This window comes from Andrena cerasifolii, chromosome 6 (assembly GCF_050908995.1).
Source record: "Andrena cerasifolii isolate SP2316 chromosome 6, iyAndCera1_principal, whole genome shotgun sequence".
In the NCBI taxonomy this organism is placed as follows: Eukaryota; Metazoa; Arthropoda; class Insecta; order Hymenoptera; family Andrenidae; genus Andrena; species Andrena cerasifolii.
Window position 1 is genome coordinate 9,498,679 of NC_135123.1, and position 17,263 is coordinate 9,515,941.

At 43.1% G+C, this 17,263-nt stretch overlaps 2 protein-coding genes across 2 annotated transcripts in view; one reads left to right on the top strand and one right to left on the bottom strand.

Annotated features, from left to right (window-relative positions):
* LOC143369928 (uncharacterized) overlaps positions 1-17,263 on the bottom strand; it is a 119,948-nt gene that overhangs the window by 32,169 nt on the left and 70,516 nt on the right. Inside the window, exon 5 of the mRNA XM_076814437.1 lies at positions 10,134-10,298. Coding sequence (XP_076670552.1) covers positions 10,134-10,298 — 165 coding nt within the window. The remainder of the gene's footprint in view (positions 1-10,133; positions 10,299-17,263) is intronic.
* LOC143370030 (uncharacterized) lies at positions 312-4,242 on the top strand. The gene is given in 7 exon segments (XM_076814626.1): positions 312-499; positions 978-1,198; positions 1,200-1,343; positions 1,820-2,095; positions 2,172-2,340; positions 2,660-3,223; positions 3,902-4,242. Coding segments are annotated over 7 exon segments (1,812 nt in total). The 5' UTR covers positions 312-402.

The following is a 17,263-nucleotide window of genomic DNA, read 5'->3' on the forward strand; positions in this document are numbered from 1 at the left end:
TAACGCCAGAAAATTTCAATGCAGTGATTTTGTTATGCAACGTGGTTTTAACTTGAAAAAAAAAAGAATTTTTCATATTTTATATCTTATTTTATTATATTTTTTATTATACTTCTCTTAGGTAAGTACATTCACAGTTTCGTGAATTTAGAGGCGTTTAGAATTTAGTAGCTCTTTGTATCTCGATTATTACGTTCAAATGCTACAAACCGATTCAAATTGCGCGCGCTCTATCGCTAGTTAACGACAGAGGGCGTCCTCGTTTGCGGGAAACTCGTTTCCCCCCTTTCCACTGCGAACTCAAACTCAACGCTACTCTCTTGTCGTTTCCCTTTCGTTTACCTAGTGAAATAAATAAAGGTGATCAACGATTGCACACGAAAGTCGCGTTTAGGAAGAAAGATGGAGACAGAAACAAGCTGCGACGATCCGCAATTCATGAATATGCTGGAGACTTGTCTACGCGGAGAAATTGACAAGGCGAATAACACATTGTTAGGTAAATAAACGCTCGCGTTTACATTTTCCTTAATAACCTACTCGCTTTTTTTTTGTTTTTGTACTTTATTGTAATTATTACTTAGTACTTATATGTTTTTCTCTATTATTGTTAGTATTTTGTTATTATTATCAGGGTTAGACTTAAGAGCAGCCAATTGCTGAATCTCGCCCATCTCTTCGTGTAAATAGACTCGTATTATTTTAGCATGGTTTATTTTTTTGGTAATTCTATGCAGATGGGATTGTAATAAATACTCATTATTATTATTATTATTATTATTATTATTATTATTATTATTAATATTATTATTATTAATATTATTATTATTATTATTATTAATATTATTATTATTATTATTATTAATAATAATATTATTATTATTAATATTATTATTATTATTATTATTAATATTATTATTATTATTAATATTATTATTATTATTATTATACCCCTGCATTCACGGGTTTCTCCCAAGGTCTCGTGGCGGAGCTAAAAGAATTGAAGGTAAAAATGCAGTCGCAATTGCGAAGGAGGAAAGACCTGAAGGAGAGGATCGCAAACATGCAGGAGAATAGGCTGTCCTTAACGGCCGTTTCGAACATGTATGTTGGGCCAGTGCATTAACTCCACGCTAGTTTAAATTATTCGAGCTGCGTGAAATTTAATAATAATCTGCGGCTCGTGTACTCGCGGCAGGCACCACAGGTACGCGAACGAGTTGTCCGACCAAACGGAGCTAGTGATGCTAAACCTGGACAACGATTACAAGATCCTGCAGCTCGAGCGTCAGCATCACCGCGGTATTCTTAAAGAATACGAGAAAACCTGGCTGGACTATCAAGTGCGTAATGGAATTAATTGGCCCGAGTTTTGCGGATACCTACCAACTCTCAAAATGCCAAAAAATAATTTAAATATAGCGCGGATCCCATAATTTTGTGATCTCTATTTTGCAAGAAATTACCAACCCGTAGAACAACTCTTGTATTATACAGTTATTAAAGCTACCAAGCCGTAATTCCATTTTAGGCTTAAAAAGCAAAAAGTTCAGAAAATTTAAGATAATACTAACTATACCGGAAAATTAAAAATAATATTAACTATGCTATTAAAGAACCAATTAAAAAACATTGTAAAAACAACAACAAGGAATAAAATACACCCAAAAGAAACAGAGCTATGCACTTCTCTTTAATAATTAAAATCTCCAAGCTGCATTTACTTAATTTCAAAGCATCGAGGGTTGGTAGCCCCCTGCGTAACTTGGCGCAATTGTAACATAATTACAGCCGTAGTACATAGAAGAATTTCTACCAGGCAAGGTACGAGGAATTTCCCATGGCAAAACGCAGGAGGGAAGCTAGGATAAAGTTGCAGAAGCTTCGTATCGAGGAGATGCTGCTGGGGCAGAGGATCTGCAAGTTTGAAAAGATATCGCGACAGAGAGGACAGGTCGGGTGGTTGCGATTACGCGGGAAGATCGTCGAGTTCTGCCGCTTAGTTTCGAATAGCAGGAAGCTTGATCTGACACTCGAGGATTTGCTCGAATGCGTCGTGCGTCGCAGGGAAGAGTTGAGCAGCGTCGACAGAGAGGTTGCCACTGTGTTTCCCACCGATCTTCTATTAAAAACTGCCTACGACCATCTTCCGTTTGCTTTACGTCCTGCAGCTGGCGCTGAGAGCGAAGACGCGGGAAGAGGAGAAGAGCGCTCGCGCGTTGAAACTCTTAGAAATGCCACCTCCCACGGTCAATTTCTCCTACATGCGGACGATCTACGGGCGCAGATCGAAAAATGGCCCTGTGGACGGCTGGAAGCGAAACGACGAGAATTCCATAGGTGCTGAACGATTCTCCTTTCGCGGGCTTATCCCTGTTTCGAGTCCTTCAACAAATCGGTGACCGCAATAAAGTTGCAGTAATAATAATAATAATAATAATAATAATTATCCAGGCCTAACCATGGTACCACTAAAATTCACCTCGCATTACTCAAAGTTTCTTTGCGTTCCTAAAAATAAAGGAACCCTTCAAGGAACCTTGAACTTTCTACCGATCGCAGTGTTGTCCCCTAAACAAACTACCCCAACAAAGTCCCATTCGATCAATCCTCAATAAGAATTGATCATACTGAGCTCATTGATCCATAATCACCTCAGACACCCTGTCCGTGGACACGATGATGCTGGAGGAGATGTGTCTGTCGGACGAGAAGCCGAGAGCAGCCCTCCGCCAGAACTGGGACCGAGTTCCGTACAGCAGGAACGGTGCGAACGAGGGTGCGTGGCCGGCTGCTAGTAGTCCTTGCCCGAGCAGGGAGCAGGAGGAAATGGAGCGCGACGAGGCAGCCAGCGAGATGGACGAAAACATGGGACCGGAAGCGATCGATTCGCAGCTCGACGAGGAGGCTGAGGAAGCCGAGGAACTGGAGCAGGAACAGGCAGAGGAAGTCCCGTTGCCGTCCGGCGCTCGCAGAGATAAGCAAACTGTGGCGGAGGTTCGCTTGGGGGACGGCGAGGATCCTCCGCCGAAGAGGGCGAAATTGATCGGCGACGAGGATAACGCTGGAGCTCCTATGATGGGTACGATCAGCGCTCCATCGGAGAGAAAGAGGGAGCAGATAAGCGACGCAGCTGCTGGGCCCAGGATCACGAAGGTCGTGCCTGTTCGTTACGAAGCATCGCCCATGCCGAAGATGAAGCGGGGGAACCTTAAGCTATCTAGTATGTGTTTTTCTGTGGTCGAAACAAAGTTCGAAACTCACATTTTTATGTCTGAAACTCAGCTGTGCTGGGTTGTTGGTAACCTGTCGATTAGGGTGGGCCATTTTTCGAAGTATAAAGAAGTATAGGTTTTCTACAAGGTTGCTTTTCTTCCAAATATGCTAACTAACAGTTGCGCAAAATTTTAGCCTAATCGGACGATATCTGGAGGTCGCTATCGTTTTTAGAGGAAGACTTTCTGTTTGTTTTCCAATTAAGGGGGATTCTCGTCTAACAGCCCCGAAAGCAACTGATATTTAAAACTTAAAAAAAAAAAAAACAGTTGGTCATATTGGGTTAAATTCTTTTGGGATATAAGGAGGCATCTTTAAACTTGCAACATTCTTTTACGCTATTAAAGAATAGAATTTAAAATAACGTTGCAAATCGCAGCGCCCTGTAAATATTGTTCATACGGGCCATTTTTTATGTACACACTTCTTTTGGTTTAAGAAACAAAAAAGGGCTTGTGGAGAGCAACAAAGGGTACAAAATAAAATCCCATAAGGCCCACCCTACAGTCGATCTAGTATAGGGTATAAAGTTTGAGGTAGGATTCTTTCTAAGAAAAGTATGTTTTATCGATCATAGTTTAAACTTTCTCTTGAATACTCCTAACGCAATGACGATTGTAATCAGTTGGTTCCAAAGGTAGCCAGCTGGCTCGTTCATCTCCTAGCCCAAAGTTCACCAAGGCTGACACGTCCCACTACGTGTCTCCAATGCCGAAGCTGAACCAAGCGAACCCTAACCCAGCCAGTATGTTCACCCCTCACCGCTACGACTTCTCCGACAACAGCAACATGAGCTTCTACTTGGACAACGTGGCTGGCCTGAAAGGTAGCTGCTTCCTAATCCGCCACTTAAGCTCCTCCGCCAATTCACTCGTTGATTCTTCCAGCAGAGGACCAAATATCCCTGTACGGTGGTTCTGCACGCGACCTCTGCGAGTGCTCCAACATCTCCAGGCCACTGGGTAACCCCGAAATGGATTCCACCGAGGAGCCCAACGAGAACGTCCCTTCCACCAGGAGGACCAAGAATCTGCCACGTAATTTCCTACGTATTACACGATCGCCTCTGCTCAGTGCTGGATTAGCCAATAAGCAAAGCAAAGCACGTGCTTAGGGCATCGGGAGAGAGCCGGGCACCGTAGAAATTTTCTGAATTTTAAAGCACAACTTTTGCTAGAAACGCTTTTCAGTCAAGTCGTCGAGAATTCCTAAGAAATCGTACATTGCGTTGAAGCGATCGGCTTGTATAAGGGGGCCTCGGAATCTTTTAAGCGCTTAAGGCCTCCGAAGGTCTTAATCCAGCCCTGCCTCTGCTCACGCCTCCGACTCGTTGCAGAATTCGACTTCAGTAACTTTCTGAAGAACAATCCAGGGCGGAAGCTCTTCTAAAGTGGCCGTTCTTCTTCAGCTCCATAATCAGGAATAAGGCGTAGGAAGCCTCCGACAATAAGGCACGATACTGTTCCCCTTTGAATATCCTGTTTAGTGTATTGTGTTTGAAATAAAGTCCCGCTTCGAAAAGTAGAACTTGCTCTCCATCGCGCGCCTCTGCTTTACCTTCGACCATCCTTAAAGACGTTTAATTACGCCCGACTGGGTGTCCGTTTTCGTTCGGGAGACGCCTCGCGACACGGCTAAATAATATTCAGAGCGAAATTACGCTAGACCCTCTGCATCCCCTACCCCCGGACTGAAAGAGACCGTCGGGGGAGGAAGCCGGGCTACTCGCTTCCGCCCTGAGAAAAACCGGGGAAAGGAAACACGAAAGACGCAGGAGAATGGGGCGGAGGGAAAAAAGAATGGCTACGGAGTGGGCCAGAGGGGCGGCAGGGGGAGAAAGGAAGAGCACTCAGCTCTCGACGACTGGAAAGTAGGTCCTTTAAAGCGCGCCCCTTTGTGCGCCACTCTTTAAAGACCATTGCCACCGACATTTAATCTGCGTCTGGATGTTTATGAATTATTTAAGAGCCGATGATGCCGATGCCTGGGGGCGGGCATGCTGCAGGGAAATATATCGCTGGCTTGTTGGCAAAGCTGGCCGAGCTTACGCTTCTTAATTTTTTGTAAATGCAAATTTAAAGTTCAGTTTACTATAATAAATCAGATAATAAATGCAAGCTTTGGGACTTTTATCAATTTATTGGTGTAAAAAACTTGGAGGGTAATTGCTTTCATTAGTCTTTAAGGATTTTGGGGTGGCGTGATGAACGTGGAGAGTTTTACCAAGCCAACGAGAGTGAAGACGCGTTTTTTCTTACACAATCTTTGGTATTTTTTTATAAAGCATCTGTGCAACTTTTTCTGTCACAATTTGGTGCATATACTTAGCCATGTTTCAGAAATGTTTACAAATTTTATTAGAGAGAAATAATTAAAATTTGTGACAGTGCAAGCGTTTGAGTGCATTCGCTAAAAAAAATGTCCCCCCCCCCCATGGTTGCTGTAATTCCGGATATTCTGCTCATCTGAAATAAGACAAAACGAAATGATTCTTAATGAGGACGAGTTTGGCTAAAGCTGGGAGCGGAATTAATTCAAAATCATGTATTTTTTCTCACTTTTTTAGTCCGCGAAGGATACGAAGAACATGAAAGAATCGGTAGTGAAACTTCAAAGGCTGCTATTTTTTTAATTGTCGATTTTTTTCCTTTCATTTTGCTACCGGTTATAGCGAAGTTCGTCCTCGTTAAGAATCATATTGGTTTTTTATGTCAGGTGAGCAGAATAGCCGAAATTACGGACGGCATGGAGAGACTTTTCTTTTTTTAGCGAATGCGTTCAAACGCTTGCACTGCCACAAATTTTAATTACTTCTCTCTAATAAAATTTGTAAACATTACTGAAACATGGATAAATATATGTACCACATAGTGGCGGAAAAAGTTGTGTAGAAGCTTTATAAAAAAAATATCTAAGAATGTGTAAGAAAAAGCGCTTCTTACACTGGAGTACCCCCTTAGAAAAGTAGAGAAATCCATCAATAGAGCAGAGCACCGACCAGCCAGAGAGGCACCGCGATAATTGCATAAGAAGGCTGGAAATAAATTTCCTTCCATCCCTCCAGAAACTTTCTCTTGGGAGGGCGCGCAAGGTCCACGCCGAGGAATAGGTAACTTCTTAATAAAACTCGATGCCCCAGCTGCCTCCGCCCTCGTTCCCACGTTTAATTACTCTAACCGGCATAATTGATATAAACGAACTGGACCGAAGTAGCGAGCGACGGGGAATTCGCGGCGCGGGAAGAATACGAAAGTTTGTTATTGCCTGTCGTAACTTTCCCCGAGGACCGACATCCCTTTATGAACACAGTTTACGAGAACCCGCGACGTATCGAACTTGCCCGTTTCCACGACGAGAAAGAAATTCAGTAGTTTAATAAAAAGCAAGGAAGGACGAAGTCTGCGAGGGTTAAGGGGATTCATAATCCCACGATGACAAATGGAGGAACCTCGACTTTGTATGCGATCAATTCCACTGCCAATTCCGTTGGCCCGCCCTGCAGAGATGGACGAAATTTCGAACGAATAAAAGTTAAAAAAATTATTCGCCATGTGACGAATAAAGTTACAATAGCGCGCGCGTTACAATGCAGTAAAGTGTAAGTTATTACAGTTAATGTTATTAAAGTTAGAGTTATTAAAGTGAAAGTTATTAAAGTGAAAGTTATTAAAGTGAAAGTTATTAAAGTGAAAGTTATTAAAGTTAAAGTTATTAAAGTTAAAGTTATTAAAGTTAAAGTTATTAAAGTTAAAGTTATTAAAGTTAAAGTTATTAAAGTTAAAGTTATTAAAGTTAAAGTTATTAAAGTTAAAGTTATTAAAGTGAAAGTTATTAAAGTGAAAGTTATTAAAGTGAAAGTTATTAAAGTGAAAGTTATTAAAGTGAAAGTTATTAAAGTTAAAGTTATTAAAGTTAAAGTTATTAAAGTTAAAGTTATTAAAGTTAAAGTTATTAAAGTTAAAGTTATTAAAGTGAAAGTTATTAAAGTGAAAATTATTAAAGTTAAAGTTATTAAAGTTAAAGTTATTGAAGTGAAAGTTATTAAAGTTAAAGTTATTAAAGTCAAAGTTATTAAAGTTAAAGTTATTAAAGTCAAAGTTATTGAAGTGAAAGTTATTGAAGTTAAAGTTATTGAAGTTAAAGTTATTAAAGTGAAAGTTATTAAAGTCAAAGTTATTAAAGTTAAAGTTATTAAAGTCAAAGTTATTGAAGTGAAAGTTATTAAAGTTAAAGTTATTGAAGTTAAACTTATTATAGTGAAAGTTGAAAAATTTATTGACGCTAAAGTCGAAACGCTCGACGAATAAAAAAATTAACTTTATTCGCCAAATAATCTAAAGTAAAAGTAACTACTATTCGATCGGTCATTGAAATAATTTTTGATTTACTTAATGCCCAACTCTGCCGCCCTGTAGCCAACATAGCGCAGTGCCTCCAAGAACCGACACGTCCGCGGGACAACTTCTTTCACAATTCCGCTGACACCGGTTCCTGTTCCCCTATCCTCGAATTTCCGTCCCGTTCACGCTGGACTTTCGGAGCAGGTCGCTGGGCTACGTGAGCGGAATGGCCTCTGCTGCGGGGCAACCCGCTCCCGGACGAGCTGCCTCTGGACGCCAGGCAACCACTCCGCGCGGATGCTCGCACGGTACAAGTTCATTGGGGCTCGGCCACTGCGCCACCGTGCTCGCTGTTTTATCAGTGCCTCTTCCCGGCAGCATTAAGTAATAAAAACGGCGGGGTGCCTGAATCAGGTAGCACGCGCAACGTTTTACGACCCGTCCTCGCTGAATTACGAGCGCGGTGTAAAAATGGGGATCGTGGACAGACACCGAGTCAGCTCGGTATGCTCCCTCTAAAACGAGAACGACCCAGCGACTCTTTCAGCGGCAGTTACGATCAACTGTTCAAAGGGAGTTCGAGGGGTATCGGTTTCCGGGTTCGCGCGGAGTTGGCGGCTCTCGCTGGAGAAACTCGAGAGGTTTAGGCAGTGATGGAATAGTTGGGGTGCGTTTGGAACTGGAGGCATATTTGAAGCTGACTGGCGATGGGGAATAGTGGTCGTGTGTGCAGGGTGGGATATCAGGTTTCAGTAGTAACATCGACCATTGTTCGGACTTGAAGAACCACTTATGGAATACCCATTATTGTGGGTGGTATTTTCGTGTAAATTGCGAGGAGATATAGGTTTGTGTATAAGGTACTATAATTTGCAGCATTGTTTCCCAGACGAAACGATAATTAGTCGCGAATTCGTCGTTATTGGTGGCGCGATGGGAGGCAAGAATAGGGGCGAGTTCCTCCATCGAGCAACGGATCCACGAGCATTTCGTTCGGCCCATTGTCGATGGAAGTGTATTCATCGAAATGCAGCTCGAAAATGTGGCAGAAAGTCTCTCCAGTTTGTTAGAGACCTACCCTTCCCCCTCGCCAGGGGCGGATTCGGAGATTTGGCACCCCTAGGCTAACCAGCTTCTATCTTTCCATGAAATATCGTCAAATATTGTAATTTAAAAGAGTTGGGAGAATATTAAAATTAATTCAATATGACAACTCATATATGAGTTATTGCTAATTTGTTACATGAGAAAGAAGTGGATTTATTTTAAAATTGTCTCAAGCCTCTGTGTTTAAAGATCACCCTCCCCTTTCGGTGCTAGGGAAAATAGATATATATTTTATTTCTCCACAAAAATCTATAATTGTCGATAAAAAAATAAAAAGTTGCTACTTTTTTCAATTTCTTTCACCCAATATTTGCGCCCTCAAAATTGTCCACCCCTGCCGCACACTGTTCTCTCCTCCAGCTCCAAAAAACAAAAATGCCAAATTTAAAATACCCAAGGGCGCTGAAACTCCTCGAAAAAAATACAAAAAAAATATAAAAATTAATTTTCGAAAATGTGGCCTGACAGCCCCCTCGCCCGAGATCCACGACGGAGTCGTTCGGTTCACGGAAGACAGGGGATGTTTCCCTTACTCGCACGGCCTGCTATCGACAGACCGTGATAGAACGGAGCGGTTCGACCCCGAAGATCGGCGAGCAAGAAGGGGTCCCTTCGACCCCTGATTTTCGTGATTTATCCCTGCTTTGGTCTTGACAATCCTCGGAAGAACGCGCAGGAGGGTCTGGATTTACCGTGGCCCACGTCGATCATAGCAACCACGCGTGGGGGTAAAGAATTCTCGTGACAAATGATTTCCAATAGCGACGCAAATTTATTCTCAAATCTAAAGGGACCTTTCTCGTGTCCCTACTCTTCGGCATCCAGATTCTCGACATGGAAAGTAAATTAATGACGAAGTCCCTTAGTCGAACGCCTAGCCCACGGCAACCGTGTCGACGTGTGTGTCGAAACAGTAGTCTTAGCAGGGGCGCGAGGAACGCGATGCAAAGCGAGGTTAGGTCGACAAATCATCGTTATCGCGCAGAAATTTGCAAGGGAACGAACGCAGTCACGACCGCGGATAAATCTGATCGGGTTTGCACGCATCCCCACGAGCCTGCCTCGTAACTCGGTGTAATTACGACGCGCACGTGGCGCGATTAGGGCCGGTTCTGGTGGGTTGCCTACCGCCCAGGGGCCGGCGCTGCCGAAAAAGGGGCTTAAGGCGGACTCACACGTGTGAGTTCTGTCGGTGTCAATGGTCTCTTTGTTTCAGTGCGAGTAACTGAGCAACAAAGTGCAAAGTTCTCCATTTGAAAACAGGAAGGCGATATTTTTCACCACGGAACTGATAAGTGGGAATTCGCCTTTAGCCACTTTCTGGCCACGTTACTCTTTCTTTTCTTTCGGTGGGCTTTGAATCACGAATGGGTGTAGGATCGAAGGTAGAATGGGAAAAGTTTTACTCACGAGAGCACTGTCGCGGTTCGTCGCTCCTGTCGCCGCAGTCGTCGACGACGTTGCACACCTTGTTCAGGGCGACGCAGCGGCCGTTGCTGCACTGGAACTCGCTCTGCCTGCACGAAAGCACCGTCGTCGCCATGAGAACGCAGGCGAAGGCTGACCAATGCGTGTCTGAAACGAGAAAACAGTCGTCCGTTCGATTATCTTCCTAGAACTCTTTGGAGACTCGCAGTTCCCTCTATTTTCTAAAGCCTTTACTCAACGACATTCAAGGAGCCTGCTAAATGGCTCCTCTGCTCACGAAAATTTTGGAAATTCGAAGGAATTTTGCGAGTCCTAATAGGCTTTCGAACTGGGCCATTAGTAGAGGCTTGGAAAGCTTCAGAAACTTTGGAAGACTTATGTTAAGCATCCATTGAAATCACAGAGCATTGGAGATAGAATTTATTTCCTATTACTATTTTGCTTATTTTTAGTTCTTGTTTCTTAGAATTTAATTTCTACTTCTATTTATATTTCTATTTAGTTTTTGTTTCTTAGAATTCAATTTGTATTTCTATTTCTATTTCTATTTAGTTTTAGTTTCTTAGAATTTATTTCCTATTTCTATTTTCCTTAATTTTAGTTCTTGTTTCTTAGAATTTAATTTCTACTTCTATTTCTATTTCTATTTAGTTTTTGTTTCTTAGAATTCAATTTGTATTTCTATTTCTATTTCTATTTAGTTTTAGTTTCTTAGAATTTAATTTCTATTTCTAGGTATTCCGTTTAGATTTTAGTTTTTGTTTCTTGGAATTTAATTTTTATTTCCATTTAGTTTCTGTTTCTTAAAATTTAATTTGTATTTCTATTTCTATTTAGTTCTTGTTTCTTAGAATGCCATTTTTATTTCTATTTCGTTTGGTTTTAGCTTTTTGATTTTTAGAATTTAATTTCTATTTCTATTTTGTTCAGTTTTAGTTTTTAAGCTTATTATTGGTGATTACATTGCAACCTCGCCATTTACTCTATGAATTACACCATAATTATCTGTAAAATATTAAATACTTCTTCTGCATACATATTCCTATTTCCCAAAAAAAGAAAGAACAAAGCATAACCAGCAATAACCAGAGTAAACAATTATCAAGGGTTTATTTCCATCAATGTTGCTTTCAATCACATCGCCGAGCGTTCAGCGAAAAGCTCCAGTGTTTTCACAGAGGGACAATTTATATCGAGGGGAAGTATTATTTGCGAGGGGGGTTGGGGAGGGAACCACCCCGCGAGCAAACAACGCATTCGTCTTCATAGTTGCTCGGGAGGCTGGGGCGCGCAGGATTTATCATCCACCAGTTTCCTTCGAGCCACGGCGAATATCTTCCTCCATCTCCGATTGATTTAACCCGTTTTGTAGCGTCCGCCTGTCCCTCGGCGAAAGAATAAGATAAACGATTTCGTCGTTTGATCGATGGCGGAATGGATCGCGGGTGATTTATCCCCCGAGCAATTCCGCATCGGAAGGATATCGCTGGAATTAACGACGACGTCTCACTTCCTCGGAGCTTCGTCGCAAGCTTTTTTCCATCTCCACGAATCCGTACTGAAACGGGGATGAAATTCTCTGACACTCCGGTTGCTCGTTTCGCGGAGGTAGATTGAAAAATATGAGAATCTTTTATAGAACCAACGGCGCTGTAACTTTGAACTCTGAATTTTCCCACTTCCCCTCGCACACAGTAGGAGCGAAAAACAAACTTCAAAGTCCATACTGTTCTTCGCATATTATCTTGCTATCACTGTTCTAATCTGGGCCACCCCTAATCAGATACAAAAACTTCAAGATACGATCGAAGGGGAGAGAAAAGACTTCTTCAACTTTATAATTTCTAAATCTATATAAATTTTATATTAATAATCTCCCAAATTTTTCCCCGAATTATTTACGAAATTTGATTTCGATTAATTGCTAAATATGCTTACGTATACAATAACCCAAATTCATCGCAAAACTTCCTATTCTTCCCCCATCTTTTAGCACTATTATAGTATTACCATTAACCTGTAAAAAAAAATAATTTTAACACCTACAGTGCTTTCTACAAGAACTCTTCAATTCTTTCCAAAAGACCGATCTCCTTTTCACTACCATCAACAGTTTCAGCATTCCTTTAGCTACCACAGCGGATTCCTACAGAATCGTTCACGGAGACCGCAAACGGTGGAGAAATTCTGCGAGTCCGAGAGCAATGGAGGGCGAAAGCCGCGGAGTGGAGGTCACCGAGGTGTTTCGTGGAATTAAAGGGCGAGCTGGAAGACGGTAGGAATCGATCAAGAACGGATATCGAGGCGCGTCCTCTCGATTTCCGGCGTCGTCCGTGAGCGTCGACGACGTCGTTCGCCCAATGGAGGTCGACGTTGCTCTGGACGCCCGTTTCCCTCCACTTCTTTAACCGGTCACGTATCTGGTTTCAGCGATCCTCCTCGTACGAACTCGTCGAATTAATTCTCGATATACCTTTCCAACCGAAACCTGGCTCAGGTTCCCTCGATCTTCGAGCTTCTTTATCGTTTCCCACGTTTCCGCTTGGACGCCAGAAAATACCAGAGGGGAAAAGGAAAGAACTAATCGAACTTCTTGGGGATGGACCTCCGCGCGATTTAATATCGCAGCTGAATTTTCAGCAAGAATATTCCGCGTGGGCATGGAAGCCGAGGCGTTCTTTAGAGGTTTCTCCAGATCTCGGAATAAGTGGGACCAGAGGGCTGTTTTCGGTCCCAGGGACTCCGCGCAATTCCTTCTCGAGCACTGGCTGGCAGCCACTCGCCGGGAAACGAGAGGGACTCGGGTGGGCGGGGAAAAATTGCGGGAATGGGGGGCTGGCGCGGAGGCGAGGGATGAAAATGGAGAATTCAGAGGCCAATTATTCGGGCCACTCGAACGGCACGTGGGGAATTAAACGGTTCGAGGGCACTGGAAATAAATACTTCGCCTCTTTCTCGCGCCACCCTGCTGCACTCGTGCTCGAGGGTGCTCAAAAATTACGACTATCGAGGAACCTTTTTTTTTTGCGAAAACGATGTAACGCCGCCACTCCTCGCCGGGGCTCTATCCAGCCGGGCGAGCCGCGCGATCCAGTGACGTTTCGCCGATTCGATATCGTACGAGTGGCTTTGCGAATATGAAGATATAACGCAGAATAAAGTATCAGAGAATCTTATCTAATTGCGCCGGAAACACGAGTCAGGGGTTTTTCGTTATCGACACTGTAGGCATTTTTGATGACGACAGTGTCGAACGAAGGGAGATTAGCCATACGGTCGGTCGATCGTCTTAAATTTCTTTTTTTTTTATAAACTATACGAGTGTAGTTTCCGTTGTACGTGTCGATTTCTGAAACAAATTATTTTTGTAAAAATGGGGCGCTTTAGTAGAAAAGTTTCGAAAATCCGCGAATAAGATGGACAGCGTCTCGAGCGTATTTCAAAATAATTGTTTTCGATCAAAGAATCCGTACGTACAACGGAAACTACTTACACTCGTATAGTTTATAAAAAATAAATGAAATTTGATTTCGGATCTGCTGTTCCGTAGTTACACATTCGACCAGCTCGCGTGGAGGGTCTAGAAGATTAATTAATATATTAAAATTTATGCATGTTTTTCTATTTATTTTTTACACAGTCTCTTAAGACAGTGTACTAAAGGTAGGTAATAAAAATTTTCTATGAAAACTGTGAATTATTCCTGGGAAGAAATTCTTAAAAATGGCTTACTTTTCCGGCCGTCACAGTGATGTTCCCTCTTAATCTGTATGCGCCTACTGTTTCTCTAAGATTGACTTCTCTTTTTTACTTATCGGGACACAGCGCGTGGTTTGGGACGAATAACTTCATTAATAGAATATGTAAATTAGCGAATCGTTATAGCGAACATGTTGATCCTTTTAACGGTACATTGGCCAGCTTTAAATATCGTTTGCGGGCTTCGGCTCGCAGGAACGTCTTTCTAATCTAACGTTAAAAATTCTAACGTTAATTGTATTAGTTCATTAGTTCCATTATTTTATTGTATCATGGTTTGTTTATGTATGTACTGTCTTTTCTACTCTTCACTTCTCTTTTACATTGTTTATTTGTTAATTGTAAACTAAAGGGTCTTTACCCGTTGAACTAAATAAATAATAATAATAATAGTCTTCGAATAAAAATTTCGAATAAAACGAAGTTAATCCGGAATAACGAATAGTTCTTTTATTCGATATAAATTTTTCCCAGCTCTGGTTATCCATACCTATAATAAAGAATAATCGATCGAACCCGTGGGAAACACCCACGCGCAGAAGAACGAATACTCGCAAGATCTCGCAACATGCACCATGTTTTAGAAGACAAACAACTCCGCTCCGCAAAGCAGGAAGCAGAAATAGGATCGTCGATCGGGAGCGTGCCAAGCATCGATCCCCCATCGCTGAAAGATTCACCGAGCCCTAGCGCGCACGAACTGTTTCCAAGGAGGAAGGGGTTGGCGTCGGGGAAAGTGGTCGCTAAAATTTTCACTCCTCTCCCCGACGGCGAGATTCAATTACATCTCACCACGGCGAGTAAACGATGGGTGGTTTAAAGAGCACATCCGCGAGCTTTGCCAGCGAAGATCCCACGGGGGTGCGTCTTCTCCCGGCCGCCATTTCTGTCCCCGTGGAATCTGCATCGCACAGCCCTTTTATTTCATTCCCGGCGTTCGCGGAGCTCCCTTTGACCAGCGTTGCGACGAAATGTCGCGTGCGCATGGATTTAAAGCGAGCACGAGTTGCTGCCACGGTCCTTGGGCAAGAAGAAATCAGAGGGAACGTGGCGGGAACAAAGGGCTCGGTGAAAAAAAAGGGACGTCCCGCGATATATATACACATTCGAGATCAGAATCGCCTGCCTCGACTCCTTCCCTCCTCCTGGCCCTCTCGCAGCTTTTTCGCCGCGACTTTTTCGAGCCTCTGGCTTTTGTCATCGCTCGCGCGATAAAGAATGCCAAGGGCGGGGTGTGAGGGGGTAGGTTTCCAGGCGATACAGCTGGCGGGGGCCCTTTTTGTCTCGTGATCAACACCGTCCTCACGCTTTTATCGCCGCAAACGTCCGAGGGACGGCGTAAATTGTCGCCGCCAGCTGCCGGCGGGAATATTTCCAGCGATCATCCAGAGTCCAGACGCATCGATCCCGCTCCAAGCTTCCTTCGAATCGTTCCGCGAGGGACGTGTCGAGAGATCCTTTTCGTTCCATCGAACAATTTCATGGCGGCAACGGTAAAAAAATATCGAGGAATGTGGAATTTATGATCAACCCTTATCGCTGGGGTGGAAAGTCCTTCATTCTGCTTCTGGCGCTTCGCTCGCGAAGGACAGAATTTTTCTTTGAGATTCAATAGTCTCCGCTGGAGTGCCAGTTTCTTTGCTCTAGTAGAAATAGAGAGCAGAGAATCGCTGGGTGATATAAAGTGTTGCGAAATTGCAGGACAGAGGTATTTCGCGATGAGGTTTACAGGGGGTGATTCAGCGTTCGAAGAGGGATCGAAAGTTAGGTATAAAGGTTTTTGATGCGAGGCTTCGTTCCCGAGGGAGGCGAGCACGAAGACGCTTGCGGCTCAAGCGTCATTTGAATTTGAATACCTCGCGTCATAATGGCACGGAGCTTACGAACTAGGGCCGTCCCGGCTCCAAACTTCCCTTCGTTTTCCTTCGGCGAACGGGGGCGTACGTTCGAGAGGGAACGTTCGATCGAGACCCAGCTCGATGCTACTCGTTACGAGAAAGTAGGAGTTACTGGAGCGACGCCGTAGTCGCTAGAGTAAGTTGGCGATTTTGCCCCACGACAGGCTCCAATTTATCGGGACGAAAATGCGCTCCGTTTTTCGTATGGAAGAACGGACGATGGGCTAGGAGCAGCTTGGTCTATCTGTTTCTCGCCGCGTTCAAATTTTTTTATCCGCGAGGAAAGATTGACTTTAAATCAGGGGTTGAATGAAACAGGTGAAAATTTTAATTAGTTATGGAAAAACTGTAATTTTACGAGTATTATTATATTTTCCGTTGCGAGAGAGCTGTTATAAAATGCAGCGTATTAACCGAAACTTTTATTCCGTACATTTTTTAGAGACACTCTTATTTTCTTAAAAGTAGAAAAAGGGTTTGGTTAAACGGGAACATTCATTGTGCTCTGAAAACAGTTAAGGATGCGACAAGAAGATTTAGAAGTTAAAAGTTGGAAAAGTAAGTTTTATTTATAAAAGCTGGCAGTTCCATTCGACGAGTACCTACTTTGGGAATATCTTAAAGATCCTTGGTTTAATAGAAGCTCGCCGTGCCACAGCAACACTTTGGGAAACGCTGAGAGGCTAGCCCATGGATACGTGGAAAGTGTGAATCACGGGGCTGCAAATGGAATCGCCGGGGACCGGAAATAAGAGCGACCTATTTCTTTCCGCGGATATTGATCAAGTCGGGACGTCTGAGAATCGACGACGACGCGCTAAGTGCTCTCGTGTCCGCGGAAGTTGCGCGATTTCGTCTGCTTTTCGAGCCCCTTGAACCTCGGCGAACCATAAATAGAATCGAAATTCCGACAAAGGGACAGTGGAAAGGGTATCGATCGATTCTGGCCGTTCATCCGAGCCGCCCGACCTCTTTCCTTTCTCCGCGTAGAATTCGGGAATGGTATCTGGGCTGGTGGGTTAATCGACTCGCTTTCAATTAGTCGATCGCTGCGAAGGTCGCGACAAAAGGAAAAAGGAGCCGATTCACGGCGAAACGAGTGTTTGATCCGTCTACTGGAAACGTTCCAAGTCTCTCTGTATCTGACAGCCTTCTAGCGCTGCTTCTCCGGGCCAATCGCTCCCTTAATGATTAGCTTTATCAGCGAGAGCGTGGCTCGCCTCGTATCGCTCTAATTGGACCCCGGTGGCCAGCTGTCATTATTCCTACGATCTGTTATTCGATCGCATGTAATTTATACAAGGGACAAAGTGTAAAAAGGGTAAAAAGTTTTTAAAATGTAAAAAATAGGTTAAAAAAAGGTAAAAATGGTAAAAATGATAAAAATGGTAAAAATGGTAAAAATGGTAAAAATGGTAAAAATGGTAAAAATGGTAAATATGATAAAAATGGTAA